General features: G+C 42.2%; 1 protein-coding gene across 2 annotated transcripts in view; it reads left to right on the forward strand.

Moving 5' to 3' along the window:
- Window positions 1–21,659, forward strand: part of LOC102391488 (aldehyde oxidase 2) — a 76,834-nt gene that overhangs the window by 40,074 nt on the left and 15,101 nt on the right. Inside the window, exons 20-31 of one of the 2 annotated variants that reach the window (XM_025277963.3) lie at window positions 70–166; window positions 611–735; window positions 1,470–1,603; window positions 3,513–3,600; window positions 6,322–6,408; window positions 6,595–6,786; window positions 9,084–9,311; window positions 12,796–12,891; window positions 15,699–15,827; window positions 17,554–17,628; window positions 18,371–18,423; window positions 19,963–20,077. In XM_025277963.3, coding sequence (XP_025133748.3) covers window positions 70–166; window positions 611–735; window positions 1,470–1,603; window positions 3,513–3,600; window positions 6,322–6,408; window positions 6,595–6,786; window positions 9,084–9,311; window positions 12,796–12,891; window positions 15,699–15,827; window positions 17,554–17,628; window positions 18,371–18,423; window positions 19,963–20,077 — 1,419 coding nt within the window. The remainder of the gene's footprint in view (window positions 1–69; window positions 167–610; window positions 736–1,469; window positions 1,604–3,512; window positions 3,601–6,321; window positions 6,409–6,594; window positions 6,787–9,083; window positions 9,312–12,795; window positions 12,892–15,698; window positions 15,828–17,553; window positions 17,629–18,370; window positions 18,424–19,962; window positions 20,078–21,659) is intronic. The other variant, XM_044937067.2, reaches the window with a different exon arrangement.

Consider the following 21,659-nt stretch of genomic DNA (forward strand, 5'->3'; position numbering starts at 1 on the left):
CAGATGGCGATTGTCGGAGTTGAAGAAAATGACAAAAAGAATTAGCTTTTTTTTCTTCCTGTCACTCAGGATGCCATAAAACACAACTCATTCCTGTGCCCTGAAAAAAAACTTGAACAAGGAAACATCGAGGAGGCATTTGAAAAAGTTGATCAAATTGTTGAAGGTGAGTGACTCAGGATTGTTTTCTAGAATATTTGTGCAATTCTCTTCTGAAACAGATGGGAGAGCATGTGATTTCCTTTCAGAAAGACCACCCCCTAAAGTCGTGGCATTTTACCAAAGTTCTCCTCTCTCGTTTCCTTTCAAATTGTGCATGTGTTGCTTGGGGTTGCGGAGGGGGGCAGGTAGGGAGCAATAGAATAAATAGAAAATTCCTAAGACTTTGATTAGTCAAGGACAGAATGAAGAACAAAAGCAGAGATTTTCAACTTCTTATCCAGAACCGCAGTCTCTGAAACAGATGACCTCAGTTGTCACAGGACAAAACACCTGATCCATCAGTTTCTCAATCAGGACAAATCCAGCCAGCCAGTCCATGTCTCACTTGCTTTTGAATTCCCCAACCAGCACACACCTTCAGGCACTTTCCTGTACTTGCCCTTAACAGGAGAGGTCCATGTCGGAGGACAGGAGCATTTTTACATGGAAACACAGAGAGTGCTTGTTATTCCAAAGACAGAGGACAAAGAACTGGACATTTATGTGTCAACACAGGATCCAGCCCACGTGCAGGTGAGGTCCAGGATCTCTCCCACCTCCTCCCCAACTTCCCAATTCCCTCATGGCCTTCAGCCTCCACAGCCTCACAACGGCTGCCATTTTACCTGCAGAATCTTAGAACCTAAGTATTACACATCAGCAGAGCAATTAAGACCCTGGAACCATTTTTTATGTTTTCTGGTTTTGTCAAGTAGATGAAAGAACAGCCACAACCATTTTCAATTTAAAGTGAACATTCATTGGCTTCATGCTTAAATGTGACAATGATTGGATGACACAATTATTTCTGTACTTGATTTTTCCCTAAAATAATCACTACAGGCAACCTTTGGAGTAAACACAGCACTTTATAACACTGTATCATTTCCCCAGTCATAAAGTGCTCCGGGTTTTAGTTGCAAACATTTCTTCCTGTTTAATAAATGGTCAGGAGTTTGCAGGTTTTCACCTTACTGGGACTTTAGGTGTAAGCATTTGGCTAGGATCCAGGTTTTGACAGGAATCCAAGACTCTGACAGTTTCCCTTTTGGAAAAGACCACTTTTCTGCTGGAAAGTTTGTTTTATGGAGATTAGCAACATTAATGAACTCAGTAGAACTCTGAAAGATTCAGACTGTCTCAGCTGTTTCTTTCTTTGTTTTTACTTACAGTAGGGGTGGATGAATTTTGCTGTTGTGTTTTAGGAAGCAAAAACCTTCTTTACCACTTCACCCTTGTAAAACTTTCCCATTACCTACCTTTTACAGAAAACAGTGTCCTCTACTTTAAACATCCCCATCAACAGGATCACCTGTCACGTAAAGCGCGTGGGTGGAGGTTTTGGCGGGAAGATAGGAAGACCGGCTGTCTTCGGGGCTATTGCAGCTGTGGGCGCTCTCAAGTAAGTGCACCTAGGGACACGGGAGGGCGTGAAATGCACAGAGCCGAGGGCATCGGCAGCCTGTGGGTCACCTGGGCTGCTGTCATCACCAGCTGAGTATCCCTGGGCACCTCAGCCTCTTGTCTCTTTTATCCACCCTCCTAAAGTTACTGGAAAAGTCAAATGCACTTAGAAGTTTGAATAGGCTAATTTGCTCTATAAAGGAAAAGTGGTACTATTAGTTGAACACCTCCAGAGCTGACACTGCCCCATCCTTGAGCTTCATGGAAGATGACCCATTTAGGGGTGGGGCAAGTCACCTGCCCAAGTGGAGTGCCAAGGGAGAGGCTGCTCCCCCACTTTTCCTTTCTACCACCAGCTGAAGACAAAGCAGGGTGAGAAAGAAAAGTCTCCCTGCTCCTGGGAGGATGCTCATTCAATGGATGTTCAGTGGACACAAGACATCCTCAAACAGAGCTCCTGGTCTAACCCCAGCCAGAAGTCTTGCTCCTGCACTGTTCATGCTGTTCACGTGCTGACTTTTCTATTCCTTGTTCATTTTTATGGCTGTCTTGTCTTGTTTTGTTACTATGTCAAAGCCCCAACTGTCCTGCAAATTTCAAAGGTCCTGCTTCCCTTGACAGTTTCCATGTAATTCAGAGGTCCCAAAGCACTCAGACATGTGCCTCATTTTGCAATGACAGGTGGGGAGAAGGCAGAATCTGAATCGCATCCCCAGTTTTTTCATAATGAAACTCTATTCACACCCACCAAGGACTCAGCAAGGAATAATTAATTCATTGTATTCCCACCAGGCTTTGTGCATTTAAGGCTTCTCAAACATGACTGTATGTTAGAATCATCTAGGGAGCATTTAAATCCCAATACCTAGGCTGCCCCTCATTGACCCTGGCATCAGTCTATTTTAAAAATTCCCCAGTAATTCCACTGTGCATCCAAGTACGAGAACCAGTGCTTTAAGTTACAATACCTGCTGTGCATTAAGTACTTCCCAGAGCAGTGTTCCCAACCTATTGATAATAAGAGTCTCCCAAGTTCATAGAAAGTCCTGCCTCCCCACCCCAGACCCAGTGAATCAGGATGACCGGGGGATGGACTGGAAACTACATTTCACTGATGCTCCAGGTGGTCCTCACCATTAAAGAAAAAAGGAAATTCTGGTAGAATCGTGGGTTTTCAACATGTACCTGAAGACCCCTGCATCAGAATCACTGAGAAAGATGTAGAGTCTAGAGCCACTCCCACCTGAATCCTAGTGGTAAGGCCCAGGAATCTGCACTTAGGCCCAGATGCTGCAGAATCCACCAGCACTCCAGATGATTCTTCTGCACTTCAAAATCTGGGAACCTCTGCCAAGGTAAACAGAAAGCCTGAACCTCCTAGCTACCCAAGAGCCCAAATTAGCCAACACAGTAGGATTTATGACTGAAAATGAAGATTCTAACCCAGACTTCCTAGGCTGTGTGCTTCTTGTTTTTCCAGTTGTGTTGTTAAGTTTGATCTACCTGTTCACACTCTTTCTCCTTTGTAACTAGTGGCAGGGATATGCAAAAAGAATGGATCTGGGTGAGCGTCACATTGGAAGCATAAGAACACAAGTTAACTGACATGTGACATTAATCTTTTTTGGCTAGATCTCCAAACACTGAGTTCTAGAACATAGAGGTAATAGTGATTTGGTCATACATCAATTCATATCAGTGCCTAGCACACCGTATGCACTCAGTGAATATATAAGTGATGGGTGGATGGTTAAATGAATGCTTGTACATATGAGTGGGAGGGTGGATAGATGGGAGGGTATATAGGTAAATGAGAGAATGGATAAATATGTAGGTGGATGGTAGATGAGTAGATGGATGAATGGATGGGTGGGATGGAAGACGAATCTAAAATTTGTTTTCTTTAGAACTGGTCACCCCATCCGTCTTGTTCTTGATCGTGAAGATGATATGTTAATAACTGGGGGAAGATACCCATTATTTGGAAAATATAAAGTAAGTATTAAAGAGGAAAATACTAAAGTACCTCATTTTATTTGAATGGTTTTACCCTTTCCTATTATTTTTATTTTGCCAAATTCTAAAAACAATCATCTTAACATCTACAATATTAAAATGTGTATTTGAATACTCATAACATTTTGTGAGGAGCTTTTAGTAAATCTATTATAAAATTATGAAGAAGCTAAATGATAAAAAATACAGTTTCCAATAATGATAAAAACACTATTTAAGGAACAGGATTTATGTTAGTGATTCCTCAAAGACAAAAAATAAATAAATAAATAAAACTTCAGACATTTGTTATACCAAAGCTTCTTGATGATAAAAATACTATTTCACAATGCAGATGTTTGGAAATGATTTGACCAATTTAACTGCAAAATCATTTTTTACAAGTGTTCCCACCAAAAATGGTTATGAGTGTCACAAAAAGCTCTTTTCAAATAGGAAAAGAATCCACTAACTAGTGAAATAATTTAAAATTGTCTCAAATTACATCCTTTGTATTTTTGTGCAACTATAGCACAAACACTATGATAAATAATTGCTGGGTTTTTGTTGACAACAATACTTCAAATTTGTGGCTGAGTTGTTACGACAGGTCTAATGTAATTGTTCCCATATCAAACATGCTTTATTTGGGAATTGCTTATGGCATACACATGGGCTTCCCAGATGGTGCTAGTGGTAAAGAACCCACCTGCCATTGCAGGAGACACAGGAGCTGCTGCTGCAAAGTCGCTTCACTCGTGTCCAACTCTGTGCGACCCCATAGACGGCAGCCCACCAGGCCCTGCCGTCCCTGGGATTCTCCAGGCAAGAACACTGGAGTGGGTTGCCATTTCCTCCTCCGATGCATGAAAGTGAAAAGTGAAAGTGAAGTTGTTCGGTCGTGTCTGACTCTTAGCAACCCCATGGACTGCAGCCCACCAGGCTCCTCCATCCATGGGATTTTCCAGGCAAGAGTACTGGAGTGGGTTGCCATTGCCTTCTCCAGGGGAGACACAGGAGACATGGGTTCAATTCCTGGGTCAGGAAGATCCCCTGGAAGCGAGCATGGCAAACCATTCCAGTATTCTTGCCTGGAGAATCCTGTGAACAGAGGAGTCTGGCAGGCTATAGGCTATAGTCTGTAGTTTCACGAAGAGTCAGACACAACTGAAGCAACTTAGCACACACAGCATACACATAGCTAGATTTTTCTGTCTGATTCTGTTGTTGCTTTAGATTACTGAATTATTCTATTCCCTGTAACTAAACCACAGCTTTCCATAGCACGGCACAATTTTATTTCTTCCACTGATATTAGTAATTTTTATAATTAGAGAGGAAAACACCATAGTTGGCCATTAAACCTTTTTTTTCACCTTCAAATAAAAAATAAATGAATACTCACAAGTCTTATTATCCTCTAGGCCCAAGAGCAATGTGAAGGCACCCTCTGGGATTGTGGGAGTTGGTGTTATGGTAGCTGTTGAGTTCTATGGTTTGGGCTGGATTATAAATCAGGCTTCAATTATACCATAGTTATGAGACTGTTTTAGTACTAGTACTTATTAAGAGGGTTCTAGACTATAAATATTTTGGTAATTATAGTAATATAAAATATAATTTTAAAAACAGACTTTTTAGAAAAAAGTTTTATTTTTAAATATAATTTTACTTCCAATATTATAATGTGTATGTGTATGTATCCTCAAAGTTTTGCTTGGTTATTTGGAATTATTCATAGACTAGCATAATAGATGATTATGTGTGCATAGGCCCTTCCAAAATCCTTGCAAAGTTTATACTGAACAGTTTAAGAATCCCTCTGCTCCCTCACTTATGGTACTACTTTGCTTAGCAAGCCTTCCTTCATGAAAACTTCAGCCTAGCATTTGTCAAAATTACCATAAATTCTGAACTTGTACATTTTGCTCCATTTCCTAACTTCTCTGATTTGTTATCCAAAATTTCCCTTATAGTATGAATATGTAAGTGGCCCCATATAGGTAAATGGTTCCATCGATGTATTTATCCCTGTTTTCAAAAAGGCAAAGAAACCACGGCCAATTCTTTCTTGGTGGAACTACACTAGGAAGTGGTAATTTTTCTTTTCATTCTGGGCTGTGCAAACAAAATGGTCTAGGTGGGAGGAAGGGAGTGGCAACTTCAGAAAAATATGAGGTGCACTCAGTGAGTCCTGGTAGTAACAGCAACTCACATTCATGCCATCTTTCCAGAGTGACAAACTGCTTCACTAGCTCAGTAAGATGAGGGCAGTCACTCCTGTGTCCATTCCCCAATCTCCAAGGCTTTCTCATAACAAGAGACACTTCTATTCCTTCTGACACACTCTGGAATCCCAGAGACTTTTCCACAAGGCGGAAAACCAAAGACTAAATTAGAAGGAAAATCAGTAAAAAGTGAAGAGAATCTTCCAAGAACAAGGAAGAAGGGGGTAGCAATTAAATGCTGGGAGACAAGCAAGGATTTTAGAATTCCATACTGACTGTGAAACCAGAAAATTACACAGTGAAAGAAAAGGGCTCAGCAAAATTCAGGTCAGAGGAGGTCTTTTGTCTGCCAAGCACTGAAAAACGAGAGACTATCCAGACGTAGTCCACCACAGAGCAAATGGGAGTGGCCTGTCTTCAGTCCTGCCCATGGAGGAGCAAACTTAGCATTAAATTCCAAACATATTGTAAAATGTCCATCATTTGGTGACAGGTGGGATTCATGAACAACGGGCGAATCAAAGCTCTAGACATCGAGTGCTTCATTAACGGAGGGTGCACGTTGGATGACTCAGAGCTGGTACGTATATCAGAAACCAGGACCGTCCTGGTTTGTGAACAGTATGCAGAATTTCTGTATGAGTCTTTGTGGAGCAGTTTCTTCAAATACTTACCTCGTTCCACAAGCAGTTCAACACTGTAACTGACTTTTAGAGAAAAGGAAAAAATGTTGTCCGGTATATGTAAATATCTCCTTTTACTTTAGGTAACAGAATTTCTTATCCTGAAGCTGGAAAATGCATATAAAATCTGCAACCTCAGGTTCCGGGGCCGTGCATGCCTGACAAATTTACCATCCAACACGGCCTTTCGAGGGTTTGGCTTCCCCCAAGGAACCCTGGTAACAGAATCATGCATCACAGCTGTGGCAGCCAAATGTGGCCTTCCACCAGAAAAGGTAAGGTAGAAATCGAAGTCATAACCAAGGCTATTGAAGAATCAGATGAGTTAGGAAACCAGCTACCCAAGGAAATACCCTGGAAGAGCCACACAAATTAGGCCTGGCTCAGAACTCAAGATAAATTAAGGGCTATCTAAAAGAGTTCACCTCCACACATTGGACTTCCTCTTTTTGCAACAATTTGTTTTCTTCCTTTCTTGTTTTAATTTGTACAAAAGGAATTACTCTTTTTAAAATTCAAACCATCCTGAAGTTATTAAAGTGAAAAGTAAACATCCTTCTTTTTTATCCCCATCCCTATTGGTTGAGGGTGACCATTGTTAACAGTTCTGTGTTTATTGTTCTAGCTCTTTCTCTGTTTACCCACCCATCTGTATTTCTACATACATAAACATTAACATATGATGGATAGCTGCACTTATATGCTTATTTTCAAAATGAGACTATAATAAACACAGAATTCTGCCCCCTACCTTTTCTACTTGACAGTATGCCTGGCCATCTTCCCATGCTAGTAGAATGAACTACTTCATTCCTTTTCATGACTGAATAGTACTAATTTGTATCTAAATTTATTTAGACACTGCACTATTGGTACATATTCAGTTTGTTAACCAGTTTTTGCTATTTAATTGGTACTGGTACAAATGTACCAAGGTTATATCTTTGCCTTGTTGTGTATATCTGTACAATAAACTTAGAGAAGTGGAATTGCTGGTGCACTTGAAAACTTTTGAGAGATACTGCCAAAAGAATGCCCTCCAAAAATACTATTTTGTACAAGATCCTAAAGTGTTCATAATATGTACAATATGCCAGACCAAAGAGAGGCAGCCACTGACAAGTGAGATAATTGTTGATAATACTTTTCCAACTCTTCACTCATTCCAAGCAAATCCCAGCCTACTTTTTCCACTTCTATCCCCTGTATCCCCCAAATAGAGACCCTCTGCTGCAGCAAGGCTCTCCATGGCTTTGAACCTCTTTGTCTTTAAACTCAACAGGGAGGACCACCAGGTCTGTGAATTGTAATTGTTGGGGGTACTTCTTATGCACAGGGGAATGCCTAAATATTGAACAAGGGAGATGATGGTTATCCCAAGAGAAGTCACATAAAGTGATCTGTGGATACAAAGGAGACAAACGTCACACTGGCTTGGTGGAGGGGTATGGAGCAGAACTTCCTGGAGAAGATGACACTGGGGTGGCCTTGAAGAATAATAGCACAGAGAATGAGAGGTCATCTGGGCCAGTGGAACACTTGAACAATGAGAGGCAGCGTGATTGTGGCTCCATTTCTTTATCTACAAAATGAGGACAATATGACCTCACAGAGCTCCCACAAGAATTAATTGAGTTAGCATTCATGAAAATATTTGTTTCTATGCTGCTGCTGCTAAGTCGCTTCAGTCGTGTCCAACTCTGTGCCCAGAGATGACGGCCCACCAGGCTCCCCCGTCCCTGGGATTCTCCAGGCAAGAACACTGAAGTGGGTTGCCATTTCCTTCTCCAATGCATGAAAGGGAAAAGTGAAAGTGAAGTCGCTCAGTCGTGTCCGACTCCTAGCGACCCCATGGACTGCAGCCCACCAGTGTGGGCTCTGTCCATGGGATTTTCCAGGCAAGAGTACTGGAGTGGGGTGCCATTGCCTTCTCCAATTTGTTTCTATAAACCAGTAGTATTCCAGTGTAACTGCTATTAATCGTAACTCTTTTATTATTAGAGTGATTGGGGATGATGAAAAACCCTGAGCATATCTCAGTGGGCTCCCCTGCTTCTTTGTCAGATGTTGCAAGTTTCCAAGACATGACACACCCATATTTAAATACATTTTTTAAAGATTTGACCACACATTCCAAAGGCAATTGGAAGGCTTAGAGAAGATCTGCTATTTGTCAGTACGTGCACTGCTCTCCCTCTCTAGCAAAACAAGTCTTCGTTATGACAATAAATCCTTGCTTTAACATACTGTCTACTAACTCAGCTCCACCCTTTGAACCATGTAGGAAAAAAAAGGATACTCTTCCTCCTCCAGTCCCTTCATCCCACTGCCCTTCACAGATCAGTCATTACCTCTACTCTCCACTTTAAGGAGGCAGAAACCCTGATGGTGCCTTGAAGAAAAGAAATCATGCTTCATTATTTCTATAAAAACAAACACTGAGATCAAAGAAAAAGAAACAAAAATCCTGTCTTCTCCCCTCCACTGAAGTGTATGCTTTAGTGGGGACGCTTTTCAAATCTCTATTTCACAATGTCTTATAACTAGTGATTCCATTTCTCACTCACTTCAGATTAGGGAGAAAAACATGTACCGAACAGTTGATAAAACCATCTACAAACAAGCGTTCAACCCTGAGAGCCTGATAAGATGTTGGAACGAATGTCTGGACACATCTTCCTTTCACAACAGAAGAAAGCAAGTGGAAGAGTTCAATAAGAAGAATTACTGGAAGAAAAGAGGCATTGCGGTGATTCCCATGAAATTTTCAGTCGGCTTTGGTGCAACAAGCTATCATCAGGTGAAGCTTGTATGTGTGGGTGGTAACCCTCCTGTTGGACACACTTGGCTCTGACATGGGGAAAGCGTTACATTTCCCTGGGTCACTGAGCCCCTCCCCCAGCACCTGGGAGAAGTGAGCAGTCCCCCACCTGCAAGCACTTTCAACACAGTGCAGTAGAAAAACACCTCAATGGCAGAAAACAGCATCCGCAAGCATGAGAGCCACAGCAGCAAAACTGCCGAGATGGGGCAGTGGCCCCACTGAACCCCCACTATTCAAATAGGAAACAAGAGTAGGAACTTCCTGTGGTTAAGTGATTCCTGTAATCTGGTGGTTAAGACTCTGTGCTTCCAATGCAGGGGGTCCAGGTTTGATCCCCAGTGGGGGAACTAAGATACCATATGCCCAGCAGCCAAAAAATAAATTTGTACTTTTTAAAAGGGGTACAGGAGCCCACAAGGTCCAAAGAGGCAGGAGGAGGCTAACTGTTACATCTACAAGTCTGGACTGTATCAATCAATGGAGCATAAACGATCCTAGATAGCTGCCAGTATGGTTTTTCTCTCTGACACCAAGTGTTGTCTTTTCTCCATCAATTCCCTGATACCAACTGGGTGTCCAGCAATTCAGTTCTGGCACTAACTACCCAGAGCTAGCACAAACCCCAAAGATGAAGGGCCAAGCGAACATACTCTCTTTGTCCAGGCGTGCCCCCTCCAGCTTGTGGATGTGTTCACCAACCCAGAAGCTCCCAGAGCCCTGACATTTGACAAGGAAGGGTAATGGATTCATTACATAGGTATGGTTGATTACATTATTGACCATTGGTGGTTGAACTCAATCTCCAGTTGCTCTCCCCTCCCTGGAGACTGGGAGACAAGGCTCAGAGACGGCACCCTCTGACTGTGTGTGGTTGATTTTTGTAGTAATGAGCACCCATTTTGAAATTATTTAGATTCCCTCCATGAACCATCCCATGAGCATATAGAAGACAATAAATTCCAAGGGTTTTAAGAGTTCTGTACCAAGAACCAGGGCCAAAGACTACAGTTTTGGGGAGAGGGGGATTATTTTTTTTTTTTTAAGTATAGTTGCTGCACAATACTTAACAGGTATACAGTATAATGATTCACAATATGAAAAGTTACACTCCATTTATAGTTACTATAAAATATTGGCTATATTCCCCATATTGTATAATATATCCTTGTGCTTCATATTTATTTTTTATTATACTACATCTCCTCTCACTTGTATGGCCCCCATATCCTACTCTCTACCATCATCCTTGGGAGCAAATTTCTCATCTTGCTACAAAAAAAAAAAGCTTTCAATCAAGCACTGACTGTCTCCATTTGAAAGGCCTCCAGCTTCCCCACAGAGTTCTAAATTGAGGCACCCAAGAATCATCTGCTTGGGAGTTGAAGTGTGTTATTCCAGGTCAGCTGATGACTCACAAAGCTGAAACACTCACTCTCTCAATTAGGTATGAGCAGCACTGTCCTCAGAGTCAATGGGCCCACAGTGAATAAGTACTATTATTAGCACCCACAAGCCTCCATGCTCTGGAGCTGCTCCAAGCCACCCTGGGCCTCTGGGCATCTCCAGACATGAACAGATTAAAGTCCCAATTCCTCCTCCTCCTGGAAAGGAAAATGCCACATTTCCATTCGTCCAGGTTAACAAATACACATTTAGTGTCTGTGATTCAGACCTGCTCAGAGTTCTCTACAGCACTCGGAGATGAGCCAGACCAGGGCCCCCTCATCTGAGAGACACTCAGAGAAGAGCCTGTCATGCTAGTGTTCATTTCCCATGGCTGCTGTAACAAAGCACCATGAGCTTGGTGGCTTAAAATGACACGTTTGTTCTCTCAGTTCTAGGGGCTAGAACTGCAAACTCCAGGTGTCAGCAAGGCCTTCTGAAGGCTCCAGGGAAGACTCCTTTCTTGCCTCCTCCAGCTTCTGGGGGTTCCTGGAGTTTCTTGGCTTGTGGCTGCAGAACTCCAGTCTCTGCCTCCATCTTCACGTGACCTTCTTATGAGGACACTACTCAATGAATGTAGGGTCCACCATCATCCAGAATGGGTGTCTGTAGTGGCTCAGACAGTAAAGAATCTGCCTGCAATGTGGGAGGCTCAGTTTCAATCCCTGGGTGGGGAAGATCCCCTGGAGAAGGGAATGGCTACCCACTCCAGTATTCTTGCCTGGAGAATTCCATGGACAGAGGGGCCTGGCAGGCTACAGTCCATGGAGTTGCAAAGAGTTGGACACAACTGAGTGACTAACACTTTCACGTTTTTTTTTTCATTTTCTAATCCAGTATGACCTCATCTTGACTAATTACACCTTTACAGACTCTGTTTCCAAACAAGGTTACATTCTGAGGTTCCAGGTGGACATGAATTTGGGGTATAGGCAGGGACACTATTCAACCCAGTGCACCCCCATAAGAGGAAGTGCCAAGGAGGGATGACTGATCCTTCCCAGGGGGAATAAGAAGGGTTCAGGGACATTTTCACAGAACAGGCTGGAGGTCTGAAGGCCAGGGAAGAGGCCAGGAAGAGAGAACCACATCAGCAAGAGCATAGGTCGGCAAGGAGCAGTTGTCAGGCTTGGAAACAAGGAGGGAAAAGACAGAGCTGAATCTGGGAAAGTTCTAGAGACCAAATCCCAAAGGTCCTCATATTGTAGTCAGGAGCCAGTTTTCCCTGACACACAGTGGGGAGCTTTTGCCCACCTTACCCAGTGGTGAACCCCTCTTCCCTCTGATTCCATTCAGTGGTCATTTAGGGGCACCCTTCCCGGGCTTAGTGGTAAGGAATCTGCCTGTCAATGCAGAAGCCACAGAAGATGCAGGTTAGATCCTTGGGTGGGGAAGAGGCTCTGGAAGAGGACATAGCAACTCACTCCAGTATTCTTGCCTGGAGAACCCCATGGACAGAGGAGCCAGCAGGCTACAGTCCATAGGGTCACAACTGAGTGACTGAGTATGAGCACAGCATGTTCCCAGGCTCCACAGAAGCATCTGGATCTTTTCCCAAGGCCCCTCTGCCATGTCCATTATCTCACAGAACATTGCTCACAATGACTCACTCTCCAGCCTGTCCTCCCACTACACTGTGAGCTACTTGAGGAAGAACCACATCTTATTCATCTCTATACACCGAGCTGAGCACAGGTTGGCACGTAACCTGTGCAACCTGCAATGTTTCAGAAGCTGGCTGAGTGGTCAGCCAGAGAATCAAAGTGGAGAAGAGGCTTTCAAATAGTTGGAACCAATACTCACAACTCCCAAGGTATCCAAAGAGGCTCCCACTGAAACCAGGCTCAGTAGGAATGTTCTTTATGGGCGACTTTAGCACTTCAGTGTCCTAGCAGGAAAGCTCTCTCTCTGACCCTCGCCACTCCATGAACTTGGCGTTTCACCGCCTCAGTTCTGACACTGAACCTCCCTAAACGCTGACTTGCACTAAGTTGTACCTTCTGTGTTGTTTCTCTAGGCAGCTGCGCTGGTTCATATTTACACTGACGGGTCTGTATTGGTCACACATGGAGGCAACGAACTGGGACAAGGTATTCACACCAAAATGCTACAGGTGAGGGAAATAAAATTCATCTCTCTATACACTGTTGACATGACTGACGTTTGGCACTAATTTTAGAGTTAATGACAACCCCCTGTATGTGCACCCTAAGATCTTGACTATTAAGTTGAAAAACTTCTTACATACCAGCTAGAATGGCAGAGGTGGTAGAAATCCACACATGTGCAAACATTCCTGGAGCTTGGCCAAGGTTTATGGACGGAGGTGGTTCTTAGTGAAAACACCATTGGTGGGCCTGCAGAGCACTCAACACTTTGGCCACCTGATGTGAAGAACTGACTCCTTGGAAAAGACCCTGATGCTGGGAAAGATTGATGGCAGGAGGAGAAGGGGACGACAGAGGATGAGATGGTTGGATGGCATCACCGACTCGATGGACATGAGTTTGAGCAAGCTCCAGGAGTTGGTGATGGACAGGGAGGCCTGGCGTGCTGCAGTCCATGGGGTCGCAAAGAGTCAGACACGACTGAGTGACTGAACTGAATTGACAGAGCACTGTTGTGGGTACACATGCAGGTTTATCCAGAGTGGGAGGTTTCTCAACTTTTCTATTTTGAGACCAGTATGTATAATTTTTAAAGTCTGGACAATAATGTTGGGTGACTAATATATTGTTTTGACCATCAGGGACAAATAGTTCATCAACTGTCATCATCCTATAATTTTTAAAAGATATTTTAACACACACACATATATACAAAGTGGGAAGGCATAGCCCCAAAAGAAAGAAAAAATAATCCTTTAAATTGAATAAATTTAACTGTGAAACTGAAAGTCAGTCAGTCATGTCTTAGACTCTTCACGATCCCATGGACTGTGGCATGCCAGGCTCCTCTGTCCATGGGAATTTTCTAGGCAAGAATACTGGAGTGGGTAGCTATTCCCTTCTCCAGAGGATCTTCCCTATTCAAGGATCGAACTCAGAACCCAGGTGTCCTGCATTGCAGGCAGATTCTTTACTGTCTGAGTCACCAGGGAAGCCCAAGAATACTAGAGTTGGTAGCCTATCCTTTTTCCAGGGGATCTTTCTAACCTAGGGATCAAATCAGGGTCTTGTGCATTGCAGGCGGATGCTTTACCAGCTGAGCTAATAGGGATTTATGTATAATTTACTAGATTGTTATAGTGCACATCTGCAACTTTTGAACATTCAGTCCCTCAGCTCCTTTGGAATACCTCTCCCACACTCTATGTAGTTTTGAAGGACACCTCAATTCTGGTACCTTTTAACCTCATCCCCCTCCTTGCCTCAACACCTGCCACAGATATAGACACAGGCCCCTGGTCTGGCCAGGCATGGTTCCTGAACCCTGCTGGCTGCAGAGATCAGTCTGGGAAAAAGACATGGCCAAGCAAATCTAATCAGCCTCCTTTCCTGGGGTGCTGTGTAGATGCCAGGTGAAAGGAACTATTTTTCCTTTTGGTTGTTTAGCCACTGTGCTATAGGCCAGGAGTTGTCAGGGGCAATTCTGTGCCAAAGATGAAACTTGGAAATAACATGGGCATTATCATAGAAAGACTGTGAAAGACTGTGAGAGGAACTGAATGAGACCACAAAGCCCCTAGACACAGATATACATGACGCTAACTCCTCCATCCTTCCCAAGTGTGTGAACCAATAAATTCATTTTGGATTTTCATCACCAAGAATTAATCGAATTGTCTTTTTTTTTCCTCATTTTGCATCTTTCTGGAAAAATTCAGTCACTGAATAATATTAGTTTGAAAATTAGCAAATATGAATAGGTTCATACCTGCAGACATCTAGAAAAAGCGTTTTTGCAAAAACTAAGAAATAATATCAGCCCAAATAATGTTTTTTTCTTCCTTACCTCTCTTTCTTTCTCATTTCTTCTTGATTAAACATCTTCATTGCCATATGTGTCCGCTAGAGAAACTGGAATGAAAATAACAGAAAAGGAAAAGTGAACGGCACACACTAGAGGAGTATAATCAAGTGGAAACCAATAGAAGAAAAGAGTGACATGACATATGAGCTCAGTCTTGTCTGACTCTTTTGTGACCCCATGGACTGTAGCCCCCCAGGCTCCTCTGTCCATGGGATTTCCCAGGCAAGAATACTGGAGTGGGTTGCCATTTCCTCCTCCAGAGGATCTTCCCAATCCAAGAATTGAACAGGAGTCTTTTGCATCTCCTACATTAGCAGATGAATTCTTCACCCCTGCACCACCTGGGGAGCCCCAGAAGAAAAGAAGGAGGAAGCTAAACTGGGGGCACTTCCCCGGTGGTCCAGTGGCTAAGACTCCATACATGCTGCGACTAAGAGTTTGCATGCTGCAACCAAAGGTCTGATGTGCCACAACTAAATAATACATATTTTTTAAAAGCACTGAACTGAAGGTGGGAACTAGGGTGAGACAGGCCCTCACAGTCCTTCCAAGTTCATCTGATACTGGTACCAACAGACTTAAGACCAAACTCTGAATCAATCAATTTAATTTCTATCTCTCTTCCTGCCACTGTCACCAAGTTAATCTGAATAATCTCAATTTGGTCTATTCTCTACACATGCAAAATTTAGAAAATAGGAAATCCTTAATATCCTAAGTACACGAAATTTGAATTGAAGAACTGCTGTGGAATATTACCAAGAAAACGCTTCAAAAATTAGCATGAGGTCTTACTAAAAAGTGGCTTTAATTGTTATAAGATGCATTATTTTAGGCTTTAGAGGATATTGTGGATGTAATAAAAATAAAATTTTAACTAAGAAAACGAATGACTCAAGTCTTCAAAGAAGTTCTTACCAGGTTTGAAATTATTTCTTTTTCTTATAGGTGGCCAGCCGTGAATTAAAAATACCCATGTCTCACTTGCACATCTGTGAAACAAGTACCGCCACGGTGCCTAATACAATCGCTACAGCAGCATCCGTCGGAGCAGATATCAATGGCAAAGCCGTGCAGGTGCTTCCTCCTGTCTGTCTTTCCCTGGGTGCTTTCTCCACATCTCTGGTTTTCGTAACTGGATACAGGCACAGTGGTTGGCTTCAGAGAAGTCATCTGTGTCACAGAATGTAGGCTTGGGATCACCAAAATGCCCGGAGAGTGTGTTAGTTGGACCTAAACTGAGGTGACCAATAGACCCAGAATATAATGACTCCAACACAACAAAAGTTCTTTTTTTGTGTGCATATAATACTGCAGAAGGAATATTTGGTCATTTGAGCACCCAGATTGATGGCAGTTCCTCCATCTTCAACATGTGGCTTTCAAGATTGCCCAGAGGGTCATCACTCAAGTGAGCCAGAGAAGGGAAAGAGCATGGGGGAAGACCTGGGAGGAATACAAGTCACTTCCCCTCAGCATGCATTAGCAGAACAGCCTCAGGCAATGTCCAACAACAAGGGAGCCTGGGGAAGCTTAGAGCAGTGGGAAACCATAGGCCCAGCTCTATGGAGGAGCAGATGTTGGCAAACAGTCTCTGTCCCTGGGAGATACAGAAAGAAGAAATCTGGGTACTGCATAATGCAGACCTGTGCAAGTTTCCTGTAAGCAAGTTCTTACAGGCAGGTAGGCAAGCAGAAGCCCAGCCAGGTAGACATGCTGCAATTAAAGTTTCTACATCAGTAAGAATTCTACCTCAGTACTTCCTTTTTCTTTGTACTTATTTTTCTAAATGATGTATAAAAAGATAAATCTTCACTAATTCAGAATAGAATGATGACTTCATATTTCTTAATTCAAAGATCTTACTGCATATATTTTTGAAGTAATATCTATTTTTCATGTTTCTGTTATAAACTGTCCACTTTTTCCCCTGGGACATTGAGGGGAGACATATGTTCTTACTCCCAGGACACTGCAATTATGCTACCAAAAGAGACCACTTTCAAATCCATCTTATCATTGTGGAGACATCTCCAAAGACTCAAAAAATAGACTCATTTTGCTCAGAACAAGTTGGGAAACCTCAAATTCATGAGATCCAGTTTTAGGTAGAATCAAACACAAAGCAAGAACTGCTCAGTGTGTATGGTGGGTGTCAGCCCAAACCATGCATTAGTCTGTCTTCTAGGGTTTTAGGTTTCTGTATCAAGAATCAGAAACTTTGTCGATCTAGCTTATTACAAAAACAAATTTATTTTCTCACTTCACACTCAAAGCCAATGCCTTAACTGAAGTAGTTTGATGGTGGATGGATGAACAGACAGAGGGATAAAAGGACAGAGAGTTGAACAGTATTTCAGGCCCAGAGGGATACTGACATATCATTGTTATAGACTGAAAAGCACAAATTTGAATGAAAATAATTTTGTTCCACTGATCATAATGGCTAAAAAATATGAAAGAAGGTTAGGGTTAGAAAAAAAGGGAGAAAGAATTAAGAACATGAATATTCTTAGAAAGGGGATCTGAAAGTAGAAATTCAACTGAGCCCATATTTTCACAGGAAATGAATGAGGAAGAGAAAGCACTCTCTATAAAAGATACTCTCTTCAAAGTCAGGAGTGGTGTGATACCATCCCTGAGTTCCCACTGTGTCAGTGTCAAGCATTTCATAAGCATTCACTGAACTGGTCAATTATCCACCAATATTCTTTCAAATTATTTTCAAATTCTTTCAATGTTCTTTCAAATCCTAACCGCCACAGTCTTCTCTAATGAGCATTCACTTCTTTACTCCTTTAAGAATGCTTGTCAGATCCTTCTGAAACGCCTTGAGCCCATCATTAAGAAAAATCCAGAAGGTACCTGGGAAGAATGGGTAAGTGTTCCACTCTGTCTGTCACTACAAATGAGAAAGTAGTCCACACCAGTGCTGAGAGTGCTATGGTAGTGCATAGCTGCCCCACGTAGACTCAGTCCTAGGAGCAGGTGGCTGTGGGAGAGGGCGGGATTACCAGGCTGAGATGGCTGCTTTGTGAAATATCCCAGGCGTTAGTGGGGTCAGAGCACAGGAAACAGCATCGCTGAGAGGAGGAACAGAAGTGTGTGAAGAATTACCAGAGACTTACCCTCTCTGCCTAAAGAAGAAAGAGGAAAAGACTGAGCCTTCCTAAGCCATAAAAAGGTGATGCTTTAAGTAGGGAGGAAGAAAACAAAAAAGCCTAACTGTGAATATGCCTCAAGGGAAATGACTTGCTTCATCCAACTTTACAATGTCCTATATCTTATTTCATTAAAACAATTATCTTACACTGGCACACACATTGGCCAGAGTTCTAACACTTAGAAATGAAGCTGTAAATACCTTGAGAACTAAGCCACTATATCATGATGTGCAGCAAGATTCCATTTTATTTGCTTAAGTTAGATTTCTGAACTCAGTCAGAAGGAGATTGTTAGTATACCAGCTGAGGAGCAAAAATATTAGGATAGGTCCTATTATTGGTAACAAAGCACCAGTAACAATTGTCAAATGTCAATTTTGGTGTATAGAATATTTTCATTTTCCCCTCTCAGATGGTATGTTTATCTTATTCTGACTAAATATGCCCATTCTGCAGATAGAAGCTGCTTTTGAACAAAGAATCAGTCTTTCAGCTACTGGATACTTCAGGTAAAAATTACAATAATGCCTTGACCTGGCTAAGAAAATATGAGGCCATCAAATCACTCTGGGCCTCAGTTCCCTCACTTGTAAAATAAATTTTTATTTTGTGGTCCTTAAGGTTCCCTCTAGGCTCCAAATTCCATGATTTCACATAGGCCTTTGAGCTATGTTCAAAGAAATAGTAAATGATAAAAATATCCCTAATTTGTAAAAATAAATAAACAAATATGAATTGTAACATCTAATCATTATTTACTATTCTTTACCATGAGTAGTAAGAAGATATCATTAGAAATAAGTTGCAACTCAGTTTTACAAATCTCCTTCCCTTTATCATAAAACCTTTCTATTTTGAAGCTCCTTTCTGGGCAAGAGAGATGGATAAGATGCTTAATTTGACTTCTGAACTCAATTAGAAGGAAATTGTTAGTGTATCAGCTGAGGAGAAAAAATTTTGAATGGGCTCTATTATTGGTAACAAAGCAAGAGAGATGGAGAGACGGATAGGATGGTGATCACCACTCATCACTGGTGCAGTGGCTGGCAGTGAAGGCCTTCAGTAGATGCATGTTAATTAAACGAAACACAAAAAGGAGCATATGTGAGTGCTCAGTCGCTTCAGTCACGTCCAACTCCTTGCAACCCTATGGACAGTAGCCCTCCAGGTTTCTCAGTCCATGCGATTCTCCAGGCAAGAATGCTGAAGTGGGTTGCCATGCCCTCCTCCAGGAGATCTTTCCAACCCAGGAATCCAGCCAGCATTTCCTGTGTCTCCTGTGTTGCAGGCAGAGTCTTGACTGCTGAACCACCAGGGAAGCACACACAAAGAGGAGAGCTGATTGTTAAATGCAGGAAGTATTGACATTAGTTTTACAATCAAATGAAACAAACCAACAAACACACACACACACACACACAGAAAATCTCATGAAGAAAGGAGGTAACAGCCAGCCCAATGCCCTGTACATAATGAGTTCCAAATTCCTGATTTCATCTACCCAACAAAAGGGCAGATCAGCCCTCTAGCTGGGTCCATCTTCCATTAACAACACATTGAATTACCTGCCCTTTTTCACCAGCCCTGTATTACCATCAGTTCCTTATGAGTTCAATTAGCACAATCTAGGGGTCCCTCACAAAGAGTCAGACACGACTGAAAAGACCCAGCAGCGTAGCAGTCACTTCCCGGATTCTGGGAATCCTAATAAAATCAATTGAGGTTTTCAGTGTGCAGATCTAAAACTCAAATCTTAATTCGTCAAGATATAGTGAGGTCCGGAGCAAGTGAAATAGTTTGTTGGTTTCTCCTTTTTTGGCATCCTAACTTGAGCACAAAGCATTTCCTCTTTAAAAATAGAGGCAAATGTTAGGGTTCCTGTAACATGCTAGATTGCAAACACAGGTAGCAGTTTAATTGAGCTTAAAAGGCGGTCACAATCAACATCAATCAAATAAAATGCTAATGAAAATTTTGGTAACTTTTAAAACAAATCAATATTGTTTGCACCCCCCTCCCAAGCTAAAGGACTTTATTTCTTCCATCAGGGGCTACAAGGCCTTCATGGACTGGGAGAAGGGAGAGGGAGACCCTTTCCCCTACTATGTCTATGGAGCTGCCTGTTCTGAGGTTGAAATTGACTGCCTGACAGGAGCTTACAAAGTAAGTCATTTGACAGCTTTCCTCTTGGCAAGTTAGAACGACAACAACAACAAAATGTGTTTACATTAATAGCCCCCCTTCATTATGTAATACTTGTACAATAAGAACAAGATTCTTTCAATTACATGGGAATGTCGAGAGATTCAGCTTTATCCTAAATTTCCACTGAAAAAGAGGTAGTCGAGAAAGAATTGCTCATGACAGCCTAAAATGCATTAAATTTTTTATTCTATTTCAGACAAAATTACATTCCAAAGTTTTGTGGGATTTGGGGGTTTTGTTTTGTTTTTTCTTTCAAAAAAAGGATCTATTCCTAAAGGAAGGTCAAGTTATCTATTTCAGTTCAGTTTAGTCGCTCAGTCGTGTCCTACTCTTTGCGACCCCATGGACTGCAGCACTCCAGGCTTGCCTGTCCATCACCAATTCCCAGAGCTTGTTCAAACTCATGTCCATTGAGTCGGTGATGCCATCCAACCATCTCATCCTCAGTCATCCCCTTCTCCTCCTGCCTTCACTCTTTCCCAGCATCAGGGTCTTTTCCAAGGAGTCAGTTCTTCACATCAGGTGGCCAAATTATTGGCGTTTCAGCTTCAGCATCAGTCCTTCCAATGAATATTCAGGACTGATTTCCTTTAGGATAGACTGGTTGGATCTCCTTACAGTCCAAGGGACTCTCAAGAGTCTTCTGTAACACCACAGTTCAAAAGCATCAATTCTTCGGCCCTCAGCTTTCTTTATAGTCCAACTCTCACATCCATACATGACTAATGGAAAACCATAGCTTTGACTAGACGGACCTTTGTCAGAAAAGTAATGTCTCTGCTTTTTAATATGCTGTCCAGGTTGGTTATAGCTTTTATTTCAAGAAGCAAGTGTCTTTTAAATTCATGGCTGCAGTCACCATCTGCAGTGATTTTGGAGACCAAAAAAATTAAGTCTGCCACTGTTTCCATTGTTTTCCCATCTATTTGCCATGAAGTGATGGGACTGGATGCCATGATCTTAGTTTTTTGAATGTTGAGTTTTAAGCCATTTTTTCACTCTCCTCTTTCACTTTCATCAAGAGGCTCTTTAGATCCTTTTTGCTGCCATAAGAGTGTACAAGCTGCCATCTGCATATCTGAGGTTATTGATATCAAGTTATCTAGCTGACTAGGTAATTTAGTAAACTGTCTTAAGTAAATGCTTTAAAAGCATATAGTGATGTAATATCTCCCCAAAGTCAATTATCCCAAGGTAGTACTGAGATCAGTAGTACCAGAGATATTCCTGAGATCTATCACAGGCACGCAGGGCTTTGTGTGGCGTCTCCACAACCTGCGTGCATGTGCCCAATAACACAACACAAGGGCCAGATTAGCGTGATGTTTCTCAGGGAAGGAAGTAAATTGGTATCAACAGTTACCCTTAATAAACCCAAGATCTTACAAATCCCTAAATTCATACATGCCACTGTGGCTACATGATTTCCTCAGTAAAATGGCAATAATACCACCTACAGCAAACCATTATGAGGCTTACATGAGCTCATGATTTTAATATAATCACAAATCCAGCTTCAGAATCAGATGAACAATCGGGC

Source organism: Bubalus bubalis, chromosome 2, assembly GCF_019923935.1.
Source record: "Bubalus bubalis isolate 160015118507 breed Murrah chromosome 2, NDDB_SH_1, whole genome shotgun sequence".
In the NCBI taxonomy this organism is placed as follows: Eukaryota; Metazoa; Chordata; class Mammalia; order Artiodactyla; family Bovidae; genus Bubalus; species Bubalus bubalis.